The 25,349-nt window shown below is 35.9% G+C and overlaps 1 protein-coding gene across 2 annotated transcripts; it reads left to right on the top strand.

Annotated features, from left to right (window-relative positions):
• Nucleotides 1–1,135: 1,135 nt before the first annotated feature.
• Nucleotides 1,136–25,349, top strand: LOC131063217 (ubiquitin carboxyl-terminal hydrolase 3). 2 transcript variants are annotated; one of them, XM_057997005.2, is made up of 6 exons: nt 1,137–1,518; nt 5,190–5,306; nt 23,638–23,736; nt 23,860–24,051; nt 24,166–24,347; nt 24,515–25,349. In XM_057997005.2, the coding sequence occupies exons 1-6, from the start codon at nt 1,396–1,398 to the stop codon at nt 24,921–24,923; spliced, it is 1,122 nt and encodes a 373-aa protein (XP_057852988.1). In that variant the 5' UTR covers nt 1,137–1,395; the 3' UTR covers nt 24,924–25,349. The 2 variants fall into 2 exon arrangements, with proteins under 2 accessions (XP_057852990.1, XP_057852988.1); XM_057997007.2 differs by lacking the exon at nt 5,190–5,306 and having other exon boundaries at nt 1,136–1,518.

Here is a 25,349-nt window from a genome sequence, read left to right as displayed (position 1 = left end):
AGGAAGGCATGCTTGGATGAGGAACTTTGAAACTATGACAACTTGCAAATACTTAAAGAAGGTGGGTCATGCCTCCTTAATTGTAGGATATTGGGTCCTTAGGCCAACATAGTGGAAAAGAAGAAGACAAGCACACATGCAAAACTAGACCAAGGGAAATAAGAATTTGACATTTTGGTCCATAACACAAGTTATTACAAAAAGAGGACATGACACACTCAAACAATTTTATGCATATCTAACAATAGTTTTTTTTTTTTTTTTTGCCAAGATTAAGCATCAATTCATTAGAGTTTGTAAGTGTGGGCTGAACCAAGAAATCGAGCCATTGCAATTCTATGTTCAACATAGTAAATCCCCTAGCTAGGATCATTATAATATATAAATCTATTATTAAACATAGAATAACAAAAAAATAATTATTTTTTATCTATTTTGTGTTTTTTGTGATTCTATTCTATACTTTAAAGATTGCAAAAGTTGCGCATCCCTTCACTTGAAGCTCTTGACTTCACAACCACATTAACAAAGAGTAAGTAACATTTTTCACCTCTACAATTAAAATTATCAATTTAAAAAGCTCTATTTACAATACTATATATTTACTTTCACTTGTTAATAATCATATAATATAATCTAAAAATGTTGATTCAAAAATCTCATATATAATTTTTTTTTTTTTGTAAGAAACAATTTTTATCATTAAAAACTATTCTAAAGTTAATATATTAAAAAACATAGTCTTGATCACCTCTACAATTAAAATTATCAATTTAAAAAACTCTATTAACAATACTATATTTACTTTCACTTGTTAATAATCATATAATATAATCTAAAATGTTGATTCAAAAATCTCATATATAAAATTTTTGTAAGAAACAATTTTTATCATAAAAAACTATTCTAAAGTTAATATATTGAAAAACATAGTCTTGATTTTTTATATATTAATTTAAATTAGAGAGGTCAGAACTAACATTCCTCATCCTTATCCTTAAATACATTTGAATATAAAAGTTCAAAATCCGATGTAATCCTAATACACAAAATTATTCTAAACAATTCAAGAAAATATTGTTGTTTAAATTAAATAAAATAATGTATGTAGCCTGATACGTGTCTTTGCGCTTAAGGCGGTGTTGCGCCCCGCCCCCGCCACTTTCTTTTCGTTCTTTTAATAGTTTGGCTGACAACTGACACTGCGAAGGATCAGCGCTCTGAATTACGCGGGCATATATTCTAAAGATTCCGCTTGTCCCAGGAGACCAATATGAATTTGTGGGCAATATATAAATGATTTCTCGATATTTTATTAAAAATCTGTAAGAAAACCCTTCCCCCATCTCGCCCCTCCCCGGAAGAAAAACATCAATTGCAGCAAGCGGTGGGCGTATGGTCATGGGAGCTACCGGCTCAAGACTGGAAAGGGCGCTCGGAGATCAATTTCCTGAAGGCGAACGCTACTTTGGCCTCGAGAATTTCGGCAATACTTGTTACTGCAACAGCGTTCTTCAGGCAGGTTTTCATGAAATTTGTTTATCTAGTATTTCAAATTCTCGACACTGAATTTTCAGTTTGGATGGGGTTTAAAGTTAGAATCTATTCATTTGAAATTTCGGATAATGTGTTAGACATTAAAGATTATGTAATATGATAGAATTAAGAAATTACTCTGGTAGGGTATTAAGAGGCAGAGATGTACTGATATGGTTTATCGCTTCAGGGAATTGGAAGTTGGAACCCTTCATCAATTGCTTCCATAAGTACAATTATGGAACTCCCTTTTTTTATGCAAATTGTATATTTCTTCTCCCTTGTTATAATTGAAAATTTAGCCCCAGTTAATTACAATAACAGAACCCCATGTTCATGCACAGTTTGTATACTGATTCTGCCGGGTTATAAGTAGCAATTTGGCCCCAGTTAACTCCAATTATGCAATCTCCTTGTTCATGGATTCCTGCAGTTTGCAAACTTGTTCCGTCATGTTTGAGGCCTTATGTTTCGGAAGATATTTTATGGTATGCGACTGGCATTGGCATCTTCCATGAAAGAAGCTATATCTGAATCATCAAAAGCCAGAAATCAGCCAAAAGCATACCCTTCTACATCCTAAACTCTACATGACCACAACAACCTACAGACCAGAAGTTCACGTGGCCTTAGAGGTGGAAAGGCGCCTGCTAACCGTCCTAACCATTCTTGGAAGAACGGGATAAGTGGGGCTCTTACTGTACTCTGGTGAAAAATTTCCACCACTTTTGCCTGCTGATACCTCTGGAACGCTTATGATCAGCACTCCAGGCTCTGAACAATTTCTTTTCTCGTCATCTTTGAATCCTTCGTCGGGCAATTCGAGCAGTTTACCATTGTGTAAACAATTGATATTTTGGATCTCTCTCGTTCTCTCTCTTTCCTTGGACAATTGAATGAGCTGGAACCTTTTTGATAAAATTTAAACCAACTTATTATCTTTTCTGACACTAATTCTGCTCGATAAACTTTGTTTCAATACTTGGAACATGATATAGTGAAATATTTTATTCTTTTATATCACCAGGATCCTCGAATGTATAGCATTCAATTTAGGTTTTGGACATATTCTTAGTTAATGCCTTCAGAAAGATGTTGCAGAATATCATTGTAAAGATTTTCTAAGAAATTTTGGGTTTTGCTGGCCATGACATTTTCTTGATCATGAATTTTACTTTGCCCGCATTAGCTTACCCTTGAGCCTCACCTGTACAGATCTAGCTAAAATCTACTTAGTATATTTTCTGATTATTTTTAATGATAGCTCGCTCATTGTATTTTCTTCTAGGCTCATGAATGGTGGGGAATTAGCCCCTTCTCTTTCTTCTTGAAAAGATCACTGCTATGAATACTGATTAATTTTAGTTGGTCTGATTGTAATGCATCTTTTGTGGGTCCGGTTTGCATGCACAAGATTTAATTTGGCTCCTATATATCTCGTTTTGTTGAAGGTTTTGGATGTCTTGCTGTTTTCGTATTTTACGAACACTCTGCAATATGGTACTAGCTTTTCCTTCTGGGCGCACAAAAACAGTTGGAATCTATCTTCTGCTTTGGTTTCTGTTGCCATAGCTCTTATAATTTGGGACCTTTAATTTACAATATTAACCTGATGTTTTCTGGTTCCACCACATTTTATGCTAGAGCATATCCCAAACTCAAATTGATGTTCCTTATTAGTCTGTATGCTGTTTATATTGGAACTTTCCCTGAGTTGAAGTTTTGGGGGAGTCTTTGTTAACTTTCTGTGTCAGTATTTGATTGTATGATTGATATAACAAATCTTTGTTTCTCATAATAATTCTTTCATTTGAGGATTGAATGCAGAATGACCTGTATGTTTGCAAACAGAGGCTTCAGAACTCCGCTTCTAGCCTGCCCATCTTTAAACATTAATGGGTAGTTGATAATGCCAGCCTTTATCATGTCGGTCTGTCATATCTAATTATCTCTTGATATTCTGGTTCATGCAGTTTAAGTGGGACTCATGTATTTATATTCTTTGAAAGCATGCTCCATTCAGGTTAAATTATCTGTGTCAATCTGCTGCAATCACATCTTGGGAGTCTATTTGTTTTGGAAATTTAGTGCATGGTTCAGTGCTATTGGAATTAATATTTGTTTCAAGTCTTAATAGTTGTTTGACACAACCAAAAATATTATTATTTATTCTATTAAACTTTTTTTTTGAGTTACAAACAAATCATCTTGATCCTTTCTGCATTTGGTTGTAATCAAGGAGGCTATGTGTTCTGTCCTTTTTTTATAATAGCTGGTGTAATAAAACGTTTTTGAACTTAGAGCAAGTTGATAAAGTATGGAAACGGTTCATCTTGATATTTTAATTGTCGGAAAGTTACTGGTAACAGTGATTTATCCTTTCTTTAAAAGTTCAACATATTTAAAAGCTTCTGTATGCTCAATTTTTGTAACTTGGATTTGTGCTTATCTCTTCATATTTTTTCAAATTATGTATACATGAAGGTGTTCTTTAATTTTTTGAAATATTTGTTTTGGTTAAGCCTGTTTGTCATGGGCAACTTGACATCTGTAGTTAAGAGTTGCAATCCAGATCTAGGCTGTCCATGTTACTTATGTTTACATATCTGAATTTGTTTACAGAAATGGTCTGGCCTTTAGAATTCAGCTTACATGCAGAAAAGTGTTTGACGCTAGTTACAGGTTCCTTCTTTATGCTTCTTCCATTTTCAACTAAGAGGCAAAGTTCTACAAATTCTTTGTGGTCTGTTATTCATCTCTAAACGACTGCTAGGATTTCTAAACAATTTCCTAGAATTGATTGAGTTTGATATATCAATCTGGTTGTGATCTGAGTGGACTCACGAATGTAATTGAAGTTCTCTTTCCTCTTGGGACCACAAATGTGTCCAGCTTCTTTTGTGTCAGATTATTTTGCAGATGAATTCTATACCCAAGAACTAGTCAGGTGTAATATGTCTGACTGGTTGTGATCTGAATGGATTTATATATGTAATTGAAGTAGTTGACCTGTTGGGGGTGTGAACATGCTCACCTTCTTTGTCATAATACTTCACAAGTTTATGCTAAACTCACATTTTCATATCTGTCTAAAGCCATTATTATCATGGCCACTTAGGGTGGTACAATTTTGTTGGGCTGGCAATGCGTTATGCTTCCTTTTGTCAGATTTTGCAAATTCAAATTTCATACTATACCCATATATTTGACTTGTTCTGTCTAAATTTCCTAGTATGATGGTCACTTTGGGTGGCACCATTTCGTGGAGTTGAGTTGGTTGTTCTGGACTGTTGGAGTCATTTTGTAATATATTCTTTGGTTATGGCTGCCTTTATCCTTGTTCTTATTCATAGGAGTCAAAATTCTTCGGTTTGTTATGATTAGTGAGTTTGTTGGTGATGACTGGTGACTATTTTTATTCTGGTATGAACTGTTTATTTGGTTGTTAATTACCTTTATAAAACATGAGTCACTGTTTATAGCTAAGGGTGGAATTGGCTTTCAAAATGAAGCTGGAGACTCCACATGGCATTTTACTCTAAGTAGTGTTTATCATGAGAATTTAAGGTTTAAGAAAAAATATGTAGAAGAATGACTTTCAGGTGAAATGGTAATCAAAGAGTGATCTAACTGTCCTTTTTTGAATAAAGCAGGCTCTTTATTTTTGTGTTCCTTTTAGAGAGCAATTGCTGGAATATTATAATCGCACAAAGACAGGGGGGGATCCAGAGGAGAATCTCCTCACATGCTTGGCTGACCTCTTTACTCAGGTATGAACTTGAACTCAACCAATCTGGAGAAGATTACAAGAACTTTTTGTTTATATTTTTTTTTCTTGTTACCCACAAGTATTTGTCAATAATGCAAATGCGAAAGTGGGATTTGACTTTTCTGAAGATATATTTTTTATCATTATCAAAAGAGATTTTTGAATCTTTTTAATACCTACTATAGTACAGAAAATTGGCATCACATTTGGTCAATTGCTGTACTCATGTGCGCTAAAAGTCTTGGTCTGTTTGAGTGTGAATCATGTTTTGAATATTTTATAAAATTTCTTTTTGACTAGTGACATTGTCTTGAAGGATTCTGCCATCTCTGCCACCTACATTAAATAATAATGCAGGAAGGTGTCATTTTCCTTAGGTTTACACACATTTTGTACCTCATCTCAACCGATGAGATTTACCTTATTTGCAGGCCTCAAGGTCATTGAGAGACTTTCCTTGTCTGGAAGACAATATAACATTAGATTGTATACTTTACAAGCCCAAGATATGTCCTTTGAGGGTTGTAAAATTTAAACCTATGTTGGGTGCTCGAAGTGCTTACATATTCCCATTTGATAACATTCCTTTGCCACTTTATGGGTACTGTTTTCTCTACTCTTTTGATGTATTTCTTTTTGTAATCCACTCAGTCTAGTTGTCGAAAGACTGAAAAAAATAGGTTGGACATTGGTCATGTTCAGTCAACATATTTCTGTGCTTGAAAATGGTAATGTGTCTGGCAAACTTCAAGACTGTATGCTGCGAAATGTCAAGATACGTTCTTTTAAACCAGGGTTTGGTGCTCAAAGTGCTGACTATTCCCATTTGACAACATTTTTGTGGATGCTAGTTACTGATACTCTTTTGATGTACATATTTTTATAATTCACTTAGTCAAATCTATAGTACACAAACCTGGACTTGTCAGACCAAAAAAATTTGACTTTGTGAAAACTCAGCAAAACTTTGCAACTTAAAAAGCAGTAACACTTAAATTTCTGATCTCCTTGTCACAATTTAGGGTGAGCTTGAGGGGTGGACCCCTCGCTACCAAGCACAAATGATGACCTATAAAACCACACAAACCTTGATGGTGCACACCATTTTCATAATTTTTAGAAAGCAAAACATTTTGCTTGTCAAGCCAATTTTTTTCTTTCTGGAGTCTTTAATCCATGCTTTTGACTCATGGTGCAAGTCGAAGGCCTGATAATTGTCAAAAGCTCACCATAAAACTTCTAAAAAATTTGCTGTTAATTGTTTTTGGTGAGTACTCAGCGACTCATGGAGTCTGCTAACTATGGTCTAATCATCTAAAGACCATGCAAAAGGGGATTGCTTGTGAGTTCTGTTCAGTCCTACATATTTTTGCAATTGGAAGTGGTGATTTGTTTTGGATGCTCTCAGCCTCGAGTGATGATAACCAGGCATTCTGTCGACTTTTTGTAAGCTTTTTAAGCAGCAGTTTTACTTTTGTATCAGATACCCAATCTCCATGACCAGTAATTTGACACTTCGTATTAATTCTTTCTAGTCATACAAGGAGATGATTGAGGTAGATCTGGTTGACCCATTGACAGTGACAGACTGGGGATGGGAGGATGGTGAAGAGAGAGTAGAAGGCTAGATTGGGCAAGAAAGAAGTGGTGGGCTGATATTGAAAGAAAATGGAAAGAAGGGCTTATTCATAAAGGTGGGGCAGTTATGCTACACTCAACCTGCAACAACGCCAACTATAATGGATGCCAATCACCATGGCATGCACAAACAAAAAGTAAAAATAAAGGACTCAAACAAACATGCGGAATATAATAAATATTGCTACCCACATAAATACATTTAACACAGGAAATACTGCTGGAGAAACCCTCAACTGGGCAGAAAACCCTAGGAAGAGTGATAAATGCTCTTCATACCACTAATCCATAGTCATACATGTTCTACAAGGGCTCAATGCCAATGTTTTTTACAATACATCCTTAGACTGTGTATGTTCCCTCTTTGAAATGAAGCCAAGTTGAAACCAAAACACCGATCATTCATTTCCTGTGGGCCTTGGGAACTTAGTACTAGGAAAATGGGAGTATATTGAGGATAATAATTTCATAAAAGGTGCCACTTACATGTCACTATAAAATGTAATTGTAATAAAGAGAGCTTCAAGTAAACACCGACCATTCATTTCCTGTGGGCCTTGGGAATTCAGTACTAGGAAAATGGGAGTATAGATAACTCGAGGATAATAATTTCATAAAAGGTGCCACTTACGTGTCACTATAAAATGTAATTGTAATAAAGAGAGCTTCAAGTAAAGTGAAACTCCAAAATAAGGTGGTCCTTTATAATTAAAGTTTATTTTTTTAATAATTCCTCTTAACATCATTCAAGGGTCATGAAGGAAATTTTATGAGTTAATGTTTTTCGGAGGAAAACTCTATTTAAGAAAGGCCAAGCAAGGAGGACGAGGCATATTGATCAATCATTCTATTTGCCGATTTCTACACTTTGGTGGAGAGCATTTGCCTTAATTTCAATTTAACCTGATGATGAAACCCCTCTAGGTGTGGAATTGGAGGACAAGAATCCACAATCCCTTGGAGTGATTCCCCATAGAATTCACCACTGGGCGTAATGGATCTATTTTCAGATTGCAATCAAAGGTTTATTCTTCAAATTGGAGTGTCACATCTAGGTTTTGGCTGGAATGAACCTTCAATACAGTTTGTGGCAATTTTGGACATGTTGGGGGCTGATTTTAAGATCAAATTCAGCATTCTTTCCATCCCAAACAGGCTGTACAACTTTAGCAGTGGAAGGCAGCAGTTTTGAGGCAATTTTGGAAGGCATCCAAGTGGAAAGCATGCCAAATTTTCAGGGACAAATCGCTGCTATAAACTCCAGTGGCTTTGACAGTTGGAGGGTAGTTTGGAAGGTAAAATTCAGGACAGATTGAGCTACTCAGATTCTAGGGTTACTGGTGGAAATTCATTGAAAATACCAGGGTTCATCTACTATTTGAGCATCCTCACCTAGACTTTCACCTGCTGTTGGAGTGCCATTCTCCTAGGCTAGAGTTTGGTCAATCGTGCAAAATGAGAATTTTTTAAGTGGATATTACAGACTGTCTTGAAAGGAAAATTACATGTAGGACTCTTGCAGCTGTGTGAAGATAAAGGACTGCAACCCCCAACCCCAAACAATAGAGAGGACCCAAAATCCATCTCCATAAATCACAACTCTCACATCCTTCATTACAAGTGAAAGAAAACTAACACAAGGTTGAACACAGGTAAATAGCATGCTTCCTTGGCATCCACAGAACCCATTCACACATTTCGATCTTTCATGGTACCTATAACCACTCTCTACATGAAGGAATACTATACAATAATATGCAGCAGTTCTATGATGGACTCAAGCCACCAATATAATGAGAATCCCCGCACTTCCAGGTGTGAAATTCCCTGCTTAAACCTTCGTCCAGCCAAAGTGAAAGATCAAAGGAAGAGAAACCAAAAAGTCACATGTTTTGAATCCTAAAATGTGCCTTTCATACAGCTGCTTGACATCATGTATAATGCCTATTTTGCCACATATAATTACGACGACGTTCGTCTATAAAAACTAAATACATTTAATTTGACGTGTTTGTGAGTGAATGAAATTAAATTAAAATAACTAAAATGAAATTAAATTGAAAAATTAAAATTAAATTAAATAACTTAAATTAAGTGTCATTTAACCTAGAGTTGATATCAAGACTCTAAGTTTGTTGATTTCATTGTTTGGTACATTAAAAGGAATATCATAATTTTATTTTTAATATAGAATGAAGAGAAAAAATAAACTAATTAAAATTTAAGAATTGTTTGAGATTAAAAAATAAAATAAAATAACTTAAATTAAATTAAATGACTTAAATTAAAATAAATTAAATAACTTAAATGAATTAAATTAAATAACTGAAATAAAATAAAATAAAATAACTAAAATATTTTGAAGACGCACATTTTTAAGTGGGAACAATTTATAATTAACTCCATTCATTATGTGTGTTGTCAAATCACTAAACAAAATATGAATAAGACATGCATATGAAGAGCGAGTTTAGAATGTTTTGTAAACCATTTTCGAAAAGATAAATATAAAAATTGCAAATGCATTCAGGATACTAGAACTATCATGCAGTATACTTTAATATCCAGATGCATTGTTAAAATTTTATAAATTATTTAAAATTAAAAAATTCATTTATTAACTTTGGATAATTTTATTTTTTACGCTGAAGGCGTTTTGCACTCACATATGGATACAAAAAGGTCTATCAATAAAAACTCGAAGCATTTAATTTGACATGTTTGTGACACTCAAATGCATAAACAAAAAACATTTAATTATTATTATTTAAATTTAATTATATTTTCATTTCCACCTCTCAACTGCCAATCACTCTGAGTTTAATTAATCAATAAATGCTGTCTATCTCTATCATGCAATCAATTAATTTTGTAACTATCTCAATCTAATATTATGAATTATGGGGGATTGAAAGTGTTCTTCTCAAGGATAAGAAGGTATATGAAATAAAAATATAATAATAATAATAATTTGGTACTAAAAGCTTTTTACTTTTGTAAAGAGTTTAATGAAAATATAAAAATAATAATATATTAAAACATAACAATATAATCATATCTTAATCATAATTTAATATTAATTACTATATAATAATATCATAATTTTTTAAGTGAAATAATGAATAAATATGATATCTTTTGGCATTCTACACCTATATTCCTCCAAAGATAGGCATGCTAGTGTTTATACCACCTGTATAAGTTGTTAAAATAAGCCAAATTTATCTTTGAGGGTTATAAAGATTTCTCACCATGTCAATTTTGAATGTTAGAAAAATTACATAGCTTTTGTATACCAACTTTTGACATGGTACCCTTTTTTTGAATTTGCATAGAATTTCAAGAGGAACAAGAATATGGATAAACTTTGTAAATGGAGAGGATGGAAGACAGGCACTTAAAGAGTCCAAATCAGATTTCCATCACCGAATCCTACAACAATGACATTACAATGTTAGAAAAGAAACTTCAAACGCAACAATGTCAGTCCCACGTGCATTATCTTGCACGATTCTGTTCCCAAGATATATTTCAAGAAAAAGTCGGGCTAGTCTTTTGAGGTAGGCCCTTTAGGGGGGACAAGGATTGGTTCCAAAGATGAAGTCTATTCCGGGAAGCTCAACTTGTTCTTAGACATAATGATTTCGATCAAGGGAGAAGCAGAGGACAAAAGAGTTTTGTGTAAGCATTGCAGGGAAAAACCTTATGTAAAGAAAATAGGGCTTTCTCCATTTGTCTAGTGAACCAAAGGAAGACCCTTAGTTTCCTCTAAGTATTGGGTTTTGAATGGAAATTGTGATAGCCAATTGAAGGAATCATATTAGCATTGGACAATGCTAATCTGAATAATTGTCAAACGACATTGATTGGCAAGTTTTGCAGTGTGTGGCTTGCTTGTGAAAGATAAAAAAAATGGGTAGGTTCCTCATGGGGCTTATCAAACTGTATGAGCTTTCTCCCAAAAGGCTTTTTCATTATCAAATGCCCAAGTGGTGAAGAATAGGAGAAACCTTGTTTGGAGGTGCATGGCCAATGGAGGGTATTAGCTTGTATATCAACAAGTGGTCCCAAATTTTTTGACCCAACAAGCTTCCAGATCTTGGAAGTTCCAATTTGGGTTGGTCTCAATAATCTTTGGGAAGAAAATCAGCAGTATTCTTTATTGAAGGAGGTTGGTTTGAGTCTAGCAAAACATCAATATTGCAATGAAGAAATCCTCAACGACGACTCAGTAGTATATGCTAGAATTTGCGTCCTAAAAGCTCCTTCTCACATGCTTCCAAAATATATCTTGCTAGATTTAGGTTTGGGCAAATGGAGTGAGTCAATAGAAATTGAATTCTTTCCTTCCATTTGTAGATTTTTCAGATAAAAATCCCATTTCTCTTCCAGTTGTAAGCTCAATTCCTATCTGAGAAAGGTAGAGAGGAATAGACAAAGAAATGGGAAATCAGATCCCTTTCACAATCGAGGAAAACAATGTCTGGTCTCTCCAGGCCAGGTCTGAAACCCTTGCCTCCCCCATCCCCAATTCAAGTAAAAAAAGATAGCATTTTGATCTATCCAGGTTTGATGGCTCCACTCCCTTCTCAGCTCCCAAAGTGGCAAATAATAAGCCTTGCATTCTTGTTTGTAGTACTCAATGTGATAGTTTGATCAATATTTTGAATGAAAAATTGACATCAAAGGTGTGACAACCAACTAGGTAAGGGATGCAGGCAAGCTGGTTTCCCTAGACGTGCTCGATTTTTCAATCTGAAACAGATAAGTCTAGACCTAGTTGTGGTCCTTTGACAAGGAAAGGGCGGAGAAAAGTAGAGGAATTAACCATGGGGGAGATTAAGGTAGAATCTCAAGTGACTTTAAACTTTGATAAACGAAAAGAAAAGTGAGTGGGGAAGGGCCCTCACTAGCCAAGTGAAGATCTTTTTATGGAATGTCAGGGGTGTTTAGATGCTTAACCAAGTATCAGCTAGATGTGCAAAAGCCAGATACTCTCCTTTGACATGATACCAAGTTAAGCATTGAAGAAGCTGCAACACTTACCCAAAAATGGTATAAAAGGAAAGGCATATTTACCTCAGCAAATGAAATTTTAGGGGCCTAGCTGTCCTTTGGTTTGACTGAACTACCAATGTATGTACTCTAAATCAAGGTTCCAATTAGCAGCTATGTCACTGAACCTCCATTTCCCCAGTTTGTTTTTATCTATTTAACATTTATGGTCCAAATGCCCCTCTTCAGAAGAATTATTCAACGATGGTCACATCTCCTATCCAAAAAGACTTGATAGTTCTAGGGGAAGATTTCAATGTTGTTGAATATAAATGACAAGCAGGATTTTGCAGTCTCAATATGATTTCACCAGCCTTGTTCAACAGACCTCCCTTGCTAAAGTGTAGCCAGAAAATGAGACCTTTCAAATGGACCGATAATAGAGAAGGTTCCCTTAACATTTTAGAAAGATTAGACAGATTTTTGCTTTCAGCCAAATGGTTGATTTTAAATATTATTATCAAAGGTTATATTATTTCAGTGTTTGTCATGTTGATGTGTTTTTATGCACATACGGATACAAAATAAAATACCAATGTATCGTATTCTCTCTTGAACAAAATCTCTCAAATGCTATGCTTCGTGATCAAATGAGACAACTCCAAGGTAACGAAATGTCAGGTCTTGACTCGTAGATAAGCTCAATGGTTGATGTGATAATGCTGGAATCACAAGGGGACTAACGTTGTACATGAATGCTTGAATACTTGGATGTTGTTGGAACTCGGGACTAACTCATCTAACAAAGAAAGAACAAAAGGAAAGGTTTTAGAGAGTCTAATCTAATCCTAGGATTGTAGGATGTAGTGGATGACTTCTTGAGACTCAACTAGACTTTGCTTTGACATCAATGAACAACTCCGCAAAGCTAGTGCAATCTTCTAAGGTAAGTTTATAGATGTTCAAATTACTACCATCAACATCAATACCATCAAGGCAATGCATACCAATGGATGGGCAATAATTGAAGTTATGTTCCATTCACATTCCAGTTGACCACACAAGGCAAACTTACAATCAGCAAGAAGCTAGTGGAATGGATTAAATGAATTTCACCACTAATCATCCACATAATCTTCCATTCATCTAATCAACATAAAAGCAAATGAGAATTGGAAACCATGCAACTTGTTGAACAACACATTTCACCATATCTTCAATGAAAAGAGTATATTCATTTACAAGCTTTCGCAACAATTTCTTCTTCTCCTACTCTACTCTACTCTAACTTCTAATGATCTAGCTACTAACTATCTTCTACTACTCACTATTCTATTAACCTTTACAAATGAGAGCATTGAGCCTTATATAGATAGCTCATTACAATGAATGGTTCAAATTGATTCACAATCAATGGTCGGGATTGACAAATAGAAACTCTAATTAGGGTTTGTTACAACCACCATTACATTGGCCAATGAGAGAAGAGGGTAAGTAAGATAAATAATATTTGATGTAGCGCCATGTGTCACCTATTCCCTCCTTGAATGAATATTGACTAGGTACTCTTTGATTGAACGAATGGTGACTAGGAGGCCAACTCAGCTTGCCTTGTAGACTTAATCAATTTGCCTTGAATGTTCTTCATGATATTAGGAATTCCTTGTGATACTTTGCATTTCATCCTTATGTTAGGGAATTCTCCATGAACTGTTTCCTCTTTAACGTTCTATGACTTTGAGATTCCTTGATGTAGTTCTTGATTCCTTGAAGTAAAATCCTTTGTGCTCATGTCTTGAACTTTCTTTCCTTCATTTGTTCGCCATCATGGTGAAGTCTTCTTCATGTTCGATCTAGTCTGCATTCTTTGCCTCTTGGAAATCCTTTTCTTGAAATCCTCTTCCAATCTTTGAAGTTTTGATCTTCCTCATCAAAATAGATCTTTGTCAAGTCTCCCCCCTACCTTGGGCAATCCTCTTTCACATCAAGCCTCGATCATCTTGCATCCCTTCCTTGTAGCAGGCTTGCAAAACAAACAAACATTGAATCAAACACCAATATGATAAACTTTATTTCAACCTTGGTGGAAAATCAATCTTTGTAAGGACAGATCAGTCCTTGAAACGTCTGCATTATCTTTGTCTATTCCTTCACTTCGTGGAAGTTTGATGCCTATAGGGACTACTTTGTTATTGATCTCCATTCAAATTGATTTGTCCCTTCCTTTGTAATTCCGCCCTCAAGTGGAAATGTGACCCCCATCGGGACTCATTGTCCTTGAAATTTTGTTTGATTTGATCACCATTTGATGGAGTGGAAATTTGAACCTCATCAGGACGGCTCAATGTTCCTCACTTTGTCCTCACAAATAATTTTCCAGAATTAATTAGGGTTCTGATTTCAAATAGTTTCAGACCTGTAATCTCATGACATCATTAGGTAACACATATTCTGGAAAATACAAGAGCTTTGATCAAAATCTGGAAAATTTGTCCTCAGAAAACCTAATTTTCAAACTTAGGATAAGTCTGATTGCAATAAATAAGCCTAAAGACATCCTTGTAAACTCAGAAAATGGCATGTTTGATGCAATCTTTGGTCTGATTTCTGAGTATAAAGTTTGAGGACACCCCTGGAAATGGCTGATTTAGGTGCTGGAAAGTTGTCTCGGACTTGATTTTTTGAGTACCAAGTCTGAAGACAATCTAGTACACTCAGAAAATGATTCATTTGAACCCCAAAAAGTATACCCAGGTCTGAATACACTCTGAAAATGGTGTATTAAAATCTGAAGACACTCTGAAAATGATAAATATCAGTGGCTGGAAGTGGTCACAGCCATGTCATGTACTTGCATTTGAATTGTTTTACCTCAACAAGGTAAAAAATGGCCACGCCTGGGCACTATTATGTGGCTGGAAATAAGAAATCAGTCTGAAGACAACTCTGAAAAATGGAGTTTCAGACTGTAACAGCAATGGCGTCCTGACATTAATGTCCTTATTCTTCAAAAATGGTGTCCAAACAAAATCGCCTTTTCACCAATGATTGCTGGAAGTGTAGTTTCCAGATTTGGAAATGAATAGCTCAGTCTTGCCCAACAATGGTGTCACAAATATGTCTAGCTATGGCGCCAAACTCAGATTTGAAAGTGGGTGCAGCCCTTTATTGGCAATGGCACCTCATTTTGTCTTCAAAAAAATCGCCCAAAGTATGAGGCAATCAGCCACACACAAAAACGTGGCTCCCTCTAATGGTGGCGCCAAACACAAAAATCGTCTAAGTCTCCAATGATGACCAGCAACCTGCAACAATCTAGAAGCTCCCCTCCAATGGTGGCGCTGGAAATAGTTAGGCAAAATCGCCCAGCTGGAACCTTCAATTTGTTTTCAATTAGCCACTTAACTGTCACATCGAAGACTTATATTATTATTTTAAGGCCGGCTAGGCATACTTATACACATTTTCACTTTGAGATTTCACCACACAAGCAATGTGGGATAAAAACTTGCCTTTTATACAGCTTGGGGGAAAATCGATTTGCTTTGGGATAATCCATTTTGTCATAAAATGTCTATTGTTGATCATTAAATGATTTGTAACATTTAAATGAATGCACATCTTGCATTTAAATTTTTTCACTTTCATTAAATTTGAGCCAGCTGTAAAATCGATTCATATTGGGACAATAATTTTCATTAAATTTCACTACAACTCATCACAGGAGGCATTTGGGGAAAAACGACCCTCATCAATGTTGTTTGTAACTAGGATAAGGTATGGGTTCGGATTGCCTTAAAGGCAACATCCGAACCCACTTAGGACTGGGCCCTATCCTAAAGGGTAACGTGCCCCAAGGATAAGCCTAGCCCTATCCTAAAAACCCCACGCTGCAACAAATATTGGCGCCCAAATTAAAGGAGGCCGACTTGCAATAAAACAAAGTTAAAGATGCATATAAATATAAGACACCTTGCAAGTCAATTCAATCAATTTATCATTCAGCGAATTAGCTCTGCCAAAAGAAGTGCGAACTTGCTCTTGAGAAGTGCGAAATTGTCCAGACTTAGGCGAATTGGTTCTAGAGGACAAAAGCAATGTTTGGTACAGACTTGAAGAACTTAGAAGTGCAGATCTGCCATACAAAAGGATCAGATTTGACAAAGAAGCTAAGTATTGTACTTGTGATTTTAGAGGAGAATATATAATCTGACCTGTGGGTCTTTAATGCTGGGTTTTTCCTCCTTGGAGGTTTTCCCAGGGTATTTGTGTTTGTCTCTTGTTTACTTCCTTCATTTCTGAGTTTACTGAATTATGATTTACTAAAATGTTACAAATCTGATTAACAAACTAGGGCATAATTAAAGGACATAAATCTGATTACTAATCTAGGGCACAAAATTACATGGTATCAGAGCTAAGGTTATACTAACATTCAGATTTCAGTAAGCTTTTACTTTTGGTTGCTGTTCGTTTTTCAGATTAAGATAATGGTAGGGTTGAAGATAGAGGATAGACTTGATGGGGCACTCAATTTTGCCTCCTGGAAAGTTTGTACCCTTTGAGGGGAATGACTTACTAAATGGTTGGGAATCAGATTGAAGAATAAGGAGATTGACGGGTCCACATCACAGGTATGAAGGATTCAATCAAATAAGTGTCTTCATTCCCCTACTCTCAAGAAGGGTTCACTTCTCTTGAGCATTTGCATCGGTGTGCCTTGCTGTTATAACCCTAGTTGGGGTCTCATCTAAAAGCTAAGGATGTTCTAACTTATTTTCTATCACATCAAGAGTATTATCGAGGGTTTGCATATTTTCTAGGTTTTGTAATTACTCAAATTTCTTTGTGTCAAGTATTTTGGTCTAAAACCTAGATTGATATATATTTCATGATTCTTAAACCTTGATGTGATCTGATCCAATATTAATGATGATTGAAGTTTTTTTATTGAATGGTAGATTTATTTTGCTACTAGACATGCAACACTCTATTATTGGACCTAGGTGTTGTTGCTAGGCATGAAATGCCAATCTTCCCTTGTCCCATTGTTGTTGTTTTGTGTTACTTGATGGCACAAAACAATGATATGCTGTGATCATTCCATCACCCTGACAAGGTATGTCTCTTATTGCTGGATGATTGGATCCATGTCTTCATAGGGCTTCTCTAGAAAATGATATATCAATTCGTTTATACACTTATAAGAACAACATATCATTGTTAATTGTTTATGATGATGCTTTGATGCTCTGTCCTACATAGTAGAGGTTAGTATGTGCTGCAGTAAATAGCATATGTAGGAAGAGTGAAAGATGAATGATTCAATAAGACAGTGGCTTCCTCCTGTGATTAGCATTGAGGTTACTACAGGTTGAGGTAAGCATTTCACTTATTAGTTTATTCTCTTCCATCAAAGCTGAATATAATTAGGATCTTGTTCATCTAAGTACGAAGATTCCGTTCCATTTGATATTTATCAATTATATGTATGTGGTCAACTATATATTGTGATTGAGTCGCTAAGGTTTATCAATTTCATTTGTTCAGATAACTTGGTTATGTACATTGCTTGCCTGAAACTGACATTTGTTCTTCTGATCAGTAAATAAGGTTCCTTTTAGGCATGGCTATTCAAATGTTGACTAGTTTGTACATCAGCTTCTCATTTAACTCTCAGGGTCAAAGGTGAAGGGTAAGGTTGGCCTCTCAGCCTTCAGAGATTCTTGGGCTTGAATAGCTTAAGGATGCTGGAGGATTACCAGCCAATGAAAGAGATAAGCTTTCTTTTATGATTATTTATATTTAATTTTAATTTGATTGTTCTCTTCAAGTTAATATTTGATTCAAGTTTCAGAGGGAGCTTGAAATAGGTATGAAATCCTATCAAACCTTCAGCTCATCTCCTTACTGAAAAGATGACTAAAGATACATCATAGGGACATTTCACAGAAAGTGAAAATAAGGGAAATGAAAATTTAAGTATCTTCAGATTTATATGATGATTGCCTTCTTTATTGATTCTTATATTTGATTGTCAAATGTTAAAGAGGGAGTCCTATAATGATTACTTGGTATGAAAGAATTGACAATCATTTGACAAGCCTAGGGTTTTGCAAAGGTCTAACATTTTTCTCTAAAGTATTTGAAATAATAATATGGATGAGTGTACTCTAATTGATGTCAACAATCTAAACATTGGATATAAGCTAGAAATTATGTCAAGGATCCAACGAAATCATTCTAAGTCAATTATACTCTTGATATCTTGAGACTTAGAATGATAGATTGTAAACTTATATGGAAACTAACTTGAAGAAGTTGAGGATGTCTGTAGCTAGGTCTGATTTCGCAGATTCATCTGAAGACAGGCAGTTGATTGGTGAGTGCTTCATGAACAAGGCTAAGCATGATTGTTGCTAAGCATGCCGCGAAATACTTTTCAAAACACAAATGATTGTGAGTTGAAGCTGTAATCACCTTAGAAGATTATCTCAGGTTCTGATTGAACAAAGAATGCTACAGATAAGGAAGACAGTTCAAGCATTTCCTTCAACTTGGATACTCTATGATCCATTGGGCCTACAGTGAACAGCCCTCAGTTGCATTGAGTACTACTGAAGCTAATTCATTGTTGCAAGTGTTGCCTCAAGAGAAGCAGTGTGGCTTCTCAAGATTCTTGTTAAAGTTGTTTTGATTTATTATCAAAATTGTATATAAATATCTGACAATTCAGTGTTTTATGGCAGGACAATCCTGTGTTGCAAATGTTCTCACCAAATCTTTTGAAGCTTGAGATAGACTTGGAGCTGTGAAGAACACTGCTTTGGTTGAGAGGGAGTCTCAACCTTAGTGATACATTGTGTTGTATCAAACCACCCTTTACGGGCAATGTAAGGTGGTATTGTAATCTTCTCAAGGAGAAGAGTAATTGTTAACCATCCTCTGCGGGCAATGTAAGATGGTATTGTAATCTTCTCAGGGAGAAGAGTAATTGTTAACCATCCTCTGCGGGCAATGTGAGATGGTAGAAAAGATCCTCTCCACCCTCTACAGGCAATGTAAGGTGGATCCAGTCTATGCTTGTGTGCGAGGTGGAAGATTATATTATGTAGTTCCATGGTATGCATGTGTGCAAGATGGAAGACTATAATATTTTGATTATGTTTATTCCATTCTTTGCTTGTGTGCAAGATGGAAGATTATGATGTTACATTCTTCTCTGGGAGAAGATTGAGGTAATGGTATTGCATTCTTCTCTAGGAGAAGATTAAGGAGGATATTTATGTGCAAAATGGAAATAAAGATGGTGTTGCAATCTTCTCTGAGAGAAGATTAAAATTGAAAGTTCTCCTTCATCCTTAGCAGGCAATGAATGATGGATATCATGGAAAGAGTCCACGATGTGCATGAATATACTTATGTATGAATTCATGACTTGCAGGCGTGCATGTTAAAGTTTGAATTCATCCTCTACAGGGAATGCAAGATGGATACTATGGGCTACTATTATGTGATGTTATTACAAGCTACTTATTGTGATCCTCTCTAAGGAGTATTGAAGTTGATAGCTAAGTTCAGATTACAAATTGAACATTGAATGTATTACTTAGGGTTGGGCACTAATCACGTAACTTGGTTGTAAGATTATTTTTTTCCCTAGTTAAGAGGGAGTGTTGATTCGGGACATGGTGCAAAGAGGCGCCATTCATCTAAAGTACATTAGCACGAATGAACAGATTGCGGACATCCTTACCAAACCTTTATCCAGAGTGAAGTTCGAATACTTCAGAGTCAGACTTGGTATTGTGGAAAACAGAACCCTGATTAAGAGGGAGCTCCAATCTCAGTGACTCTATCTGCAGCACTTTGAATCATTCTTTGCTTGTGTGCAAGAATGAATTATATCCAATCTATGCTTGTGTGCTAGATGGATAATTGTAAAAACCCACTTGTGTATGAACCATCCTATGCTTGTGTGCTAGGTGGAAGATGTAATTCTATGCTTGTGTGCTAGATGGAACTCTAAAGGTTCAGATTATGTATTCTCTTCTTCCTTAGTTAAGAGGGAGTGTTGTTTGTAACTAGGATAAGGTATGGGTTTGGATTGCCTTAAAGGCAACATCCGAACCCACTTAGGACTGGGCCCTATCCTAAAGGGTAACGTGCCCCAACGATAAGCCCAGCCCTATCCTAAAAACCCCACGCTGCAACAAATATTGGCACCCAAATTAAAGGAGGCCGACTTGCAATAAAACAAAGTTAAAGATGCATATAATATAAGACACCTTGCAAGTCAATTCAATCAATTTATCATTCAGCGAATTAGCTCTGCCAAAAGAAGTGCGAACTTGCTCTTGAGAAGTGTGAAATTGTCCAGACTTAAGCGAATTAGTTCTAGAGGACAAAAGCAATGTTTGGTACAGACTTGAAGAACTTAGAAGTGCAGATCTGCCATACAAAAGGATCAGATCTGATAAAGAAGCTAAGTATTGTACTTTGTGATTTTAGAGGAGAATATATAATTTGACTTGTGGGTCTTTAATGCTGGGTTTTTCCTCCTTGGAGGTTTTCCCAGGGTATTTGTGTTTGTCTCTTGTTTACTTCCTTCATTTATGAGTTTATTGAATTATGATTTACTAAAATGTTACAAATCTGATTAACAAACTAGGGCATAATTAAAGGACATAAATCTGATTACTAATCTAGGGCACAAAATTACAATCAAGACACTTAGAATTCCACATTTTACTTGCATTGTCCAGAAAAAATCATCTTGGGGAAAAATGTGGGTCATTTGGACTCCAAAATCATGTTCATTTCGTCACTTTTGTCCACACATCGCATTTTGGGGAAATTCAATCCCCATCCGGACATGAGAATTCCATCAATTTTGTCCATAAATTGGCATTGGGGAAAAATGACCCCTATATGGACAAGGAATTTTATCCCCACAAAACTTCGTTACACTTCACTTTTCATCCTTGGGGATATCTGCACTTCATTGGGACAAATTCCAACACTTAGTCAAATTTTTGGGCCTCCAGTGGAAAAATGTGATCCATCAGTACTCAGTTCAAGATTCCTGGGGAAAAACGCCCTTCATCAGGACACACAGAGGGGAAAATCACGCTCCATCGAGACAAAGTCCTAAAACTCAAGGGAACGACGTCCTCCATCGGAATGACTCATATTTGGACCTTAATTTCATGTTTTCCATTGGGACTTTATTGATTTTCGCACCAAAAAATGTCCAGACTTTATCAAATTTCATTGTTATGCATCGGGACATTCATCATTTTAACTAGATTTTGAGCAGGAAAATTGGGATCTATCAGGACAATGTGCAATATTGATTTAATTTACCTACTAGGAGCAAGAAAATGACCCCTAAAGGAACTCTTGACGCTCAAGCACAAAAATAACCCTAATTTGCAACACTTAAGACATATTTTTGCTCAAAATAACAATTTAACTATCTTTTGCATTTTGACATGACACCCTCTCATAAGCAAAGGCTAAAACTAGGAAACTACTGCTAAACCAAGGCAACCTAAGCAAAACATCAACCCTAACAAGCAAAAAAGTGGGGGTCCCCATGTTCAATGGGGCGATGTGTGAAAACGTCACAACAGGTCCAAATCACTTTCTCATTTCCTTAGTGTGGCACTTAGACACATACATCCCAAATGCTCTTTTAATTTTTTTTTTAATATTGCTAATTGTTTACAAATATTCTGCTCATACTAGCATCAATATGAGACCTATGGAAGACTAAGAGTTACAACTTAGAAATCCACTTATTTAGAAACCATCTCCTCATTATTTGGAAGCCTTAGAAACCACCTATGGAAGGCCAAGAGTCACAACTGAGAAATCCACTTATTTAGAAACCATCTCCACATTAGAAGCCAACTATGGAAGACAAAGAGTCATAACTTGATTCCATAATAGATGCCCCCTTTGGATTTGAACTTGAGTCTACATTAAGAACTTAATTCTTGAACCAATTAAGCTCAACCCCTTGGACAATTTCCTTTCAAATTTAAAAACATGTGTTTCAGAGATGAATCCTTTCTCGACCAGGTGAAAGATTGGTATTAGACATGCGGTTCAAATACTCTCAAACAAAGAATCAAAGTGTGGAACAAGAACAACTTTAAAAACATTTTCTTGGAAAAAGAAATGCTGGTAAGGGAACTCTTCAATCTCATGAGGAAGTCATTAAGAGAGGTATGCTCCAGGGCCATTTCATGATGGAAAAAGCACTCCTTCAGAATTAGCAGGCCTGCAAGCCAAAGGAATATTTGGAGGCAAAAGTCAAGGGAGATCTGGTTGAAAGGAGGAGGTCAAAGCACTACATTTTTTCACAACTTACCCATGCCAAGTAAATGGAACCAAAGTACTTAATATCTCATCCTTTAGTGTGGGAAACTGAGCAAACAGGAAGAAAGTAATAATGAGGCAATCTCGTTTTTCTCTGTATTCCTTAGCAGTGAAGAACGATCTAGGCTTAAAGAGCAACGATACTTTATAGTTAGAATCCCCAGGTCATCATAGACATGGACAATCAAATGTTGATGGGCTTTTTCTTCAAAGATGAGATCAAATTGGCCTTAAATCAAATGCACCCAGATAAAGCCCTATGCTGAATGGCTGATCTGCAGTCTTTTTTCAAAGGTGTTGGCACATTTTGGGCAGGAAGTACAGGAGGCCTATAATAAGAGTCACATAAGTACAAAAGATTCAGAAAGAACTCAACTGCACCTTCATCACCCTCATTTAAAGAAAGACATCCCCAGAGTCAAATATTGACTTCAGGGCAATATTTCTATGTAACACACTATACAAGATTTTGGGAAAAAAGAAGACAATAAAGTGAGAACTGTTCCATCACCCCTAATCTCTGATGCTCAAAGTGGTTTTGTACCCAGAAGAATAATTTCAGAAGGCATAATCACGACCCATGAGATCATCCATTCGATCTCCAACTTCCATAACAAGAATAGACCATCAAATTGGATACAAGCAAAACTTATACAAAGGAAACTGGAGATTCGAAATGAAGATATTGAAGTTTTGGCTTTCCCCTACCTCGGAGGTAATTAACTTATGATTGCACTTCTCCAAATTACTCCATTCTAATTAATGTCGGACTGGTTGGTTTCTTTGCTCTCACATGAGGTATCTGCCAAGGAGACCCTTTGTCTCCATACCTTTTCATCTTAATGGCGGAGGTGCTGGGAAGATGCATCTCCCAGGCTAATATAGACTGCAGATGGTCTGGTATAAAATAATAAGTCATTGAAGGTCTTGAGGCCTTCACTCATTTGTAGTTTGTAGACGAGGCAAGTATGAGGGCATCAAGACATCAACTAATTTTTTGTTGTGATCTTGCGGGTAATTTAAGATGAAAACCTTAGATCTGAGAGCATTTATTTGTTGACGTAAAGCTGCTGAGTAGGATTCCATGATTGCATTTTCATACAGTATAACCTTGTCTCAGAAATTTATTGAATTTGTCCTTTAGGCATATGAGCACATGATTTCAATTTTTTTCAGTCAACCAAATCTTTTTGAGCTAATTTTAATCCCCTCAAGATTTCTTTCACAACTCAACTTAGCTATTTCTCTACTGGATCCCAAGTTCATCAAAATATTTTCTGCATGCTTAAATGTCTAATTTTTCTTGCATGCAGATTTATTCCCAGAAAAAGAAGACAGGTGTTATCGCGCCAAAACGTTTTGTTCAACGGGTGAGGAAACAAAATGAACTTTTCCGTAGTTATATGCACCAGGTATGCTTCGCACATTTTGATACTATCTTATTTTTTTCATTTGCTTTCTCTTCTTTGTGAAGGAACTGTATGTTGAATGAGACACCAAGTTATATGTTAGACTGATTTCTAATGTCTGTATAGGATGCACATGAATTCTTGAATTTTCTCTTGAATGAGCTTGCGGACATTTTGGAAAAGGAAGCCAATGCAGCTAAGAAATTCTCTGGAAATCTAGCCCTGCCAGAGAAGGTTGTAAATGGCAAATTGAATGGAACAACCAATGGTAACCAACAACAACAACAACCTGTTACGTGGGTTCATAAAATTTTTCAGGTATACTACTAGCTAACATTTTAACTTTACATTTTAGTTTTGCGTTTCAGCCAGAAGATGTCAAGTGTTTGTTTTAGTAGATTTTGAAAGCTATGTTTACTTTCCTTCTTGCAGGGAACTCTTACAAACGAGACAAGATGTTTATGCTGTGAGACAATTACTGCCAGAGATGAAACTTTTCTGGATCTTAGTCTGGATATTGAACAGAATAGCTCTATTACAAGCTGTTTGCGCAACTTCAGCTCAACTGAAACCCTGAATGCTGAGGATAAGTTTTTTTGCGACAAGTGCTGCAGGTTTATTTTGATATTTTCTCTATTTATTAACAAACAATGCCTTGAGTATCTCTTCAAAATTGGACTTAACTGTATCTGCTTGTGTTTATTTGCTACTTTATTTTCACATTATTGGAAATTTTTATTTGATTCCTGATACCGTATATTTGTTTTGTGCTTCCTTTCAGCCTGCAAGAAGCACAGAAGAGAATGAAAATAAAGATTCCACCACGTATACTTGTGATCCATTTGAAGCGCTTTAAGTATATAGAACAACTTGGACGATACAAGAAGCTATTCTATCGAGTTGTTTTCCCCATGGAACTAAAATTATGTAATACAACTGATGATGCGCCAGGTTCAGATGCTGAGTACTCACTATTTGCTGTTGTGGTTCACGTAGGAAGTGGTCCAAATCATGGACACTACATCAGTCTTGTCAAGAGCCATAATCATTGGCTCTTTTTTGATGATGAAAATGTAGAAATGATTGATGAATCTGTTGTGCCGTCATTCTTTGGCACAGCACAGGAATATTCAAATAATACGGATCATGGATATATTCTGTTCTATGAATGTTTAGCTCAGGGTTCATAAGGCGTTGGTATTGTTGTGTTTACCAACACATTGTTACCAGCCTATGTATCTTGGAAATTACTGAGAGATGTGTATGGCCGGGTGTATATTTTTTCCATTGTTGAGGCTGCAATATGCAGAAGCTCCTTTACAATTCAAATCAAGACTAGCTCCTGCAATTTGCACAGCAGAAATGGTATCCTATCAAGAAGTTTAGTCAGGACTGGTAAAAGCTTTCTAGACTCGCATTATTGGGCAATGAAAATGGAAGTGGCTTCTTTCCTTTACATGTTGAAAAATAGGATTGGTGTAATATTGCATTGTTGACTTTCAGTTCTTTGTGGTTCGATGGATGGGACTTGGGAGAAAGCTATTCAGGTGCTCGTTATTTCTGAACGAGTTCTGTTTGCAATTGGAATAAAGAATGATATGCTTTGGTTTTCCCTA

Source organism: Cryptomeria japonica, chromosome 1 (assembly GCF_030272615.1).
Source record: "Cryptomeria japonica chromosome 1, Sugi_1.0, whole genome shotgun sequence".
In the NCBI taxonomy this organism is placed as follows: domain Eukaryota; kingdom Viridiplantae; phylum Streptophyta; class Pinopsida; order Cupressales; family Cupressaceae; genus Cryptomeria; species Cryptomeria japonica.
The sequence above is the reverse complement of the archived record's forward strand: the minus strand, read 5'-3'. Positions and strand labels throughout refer to the sequence as shown.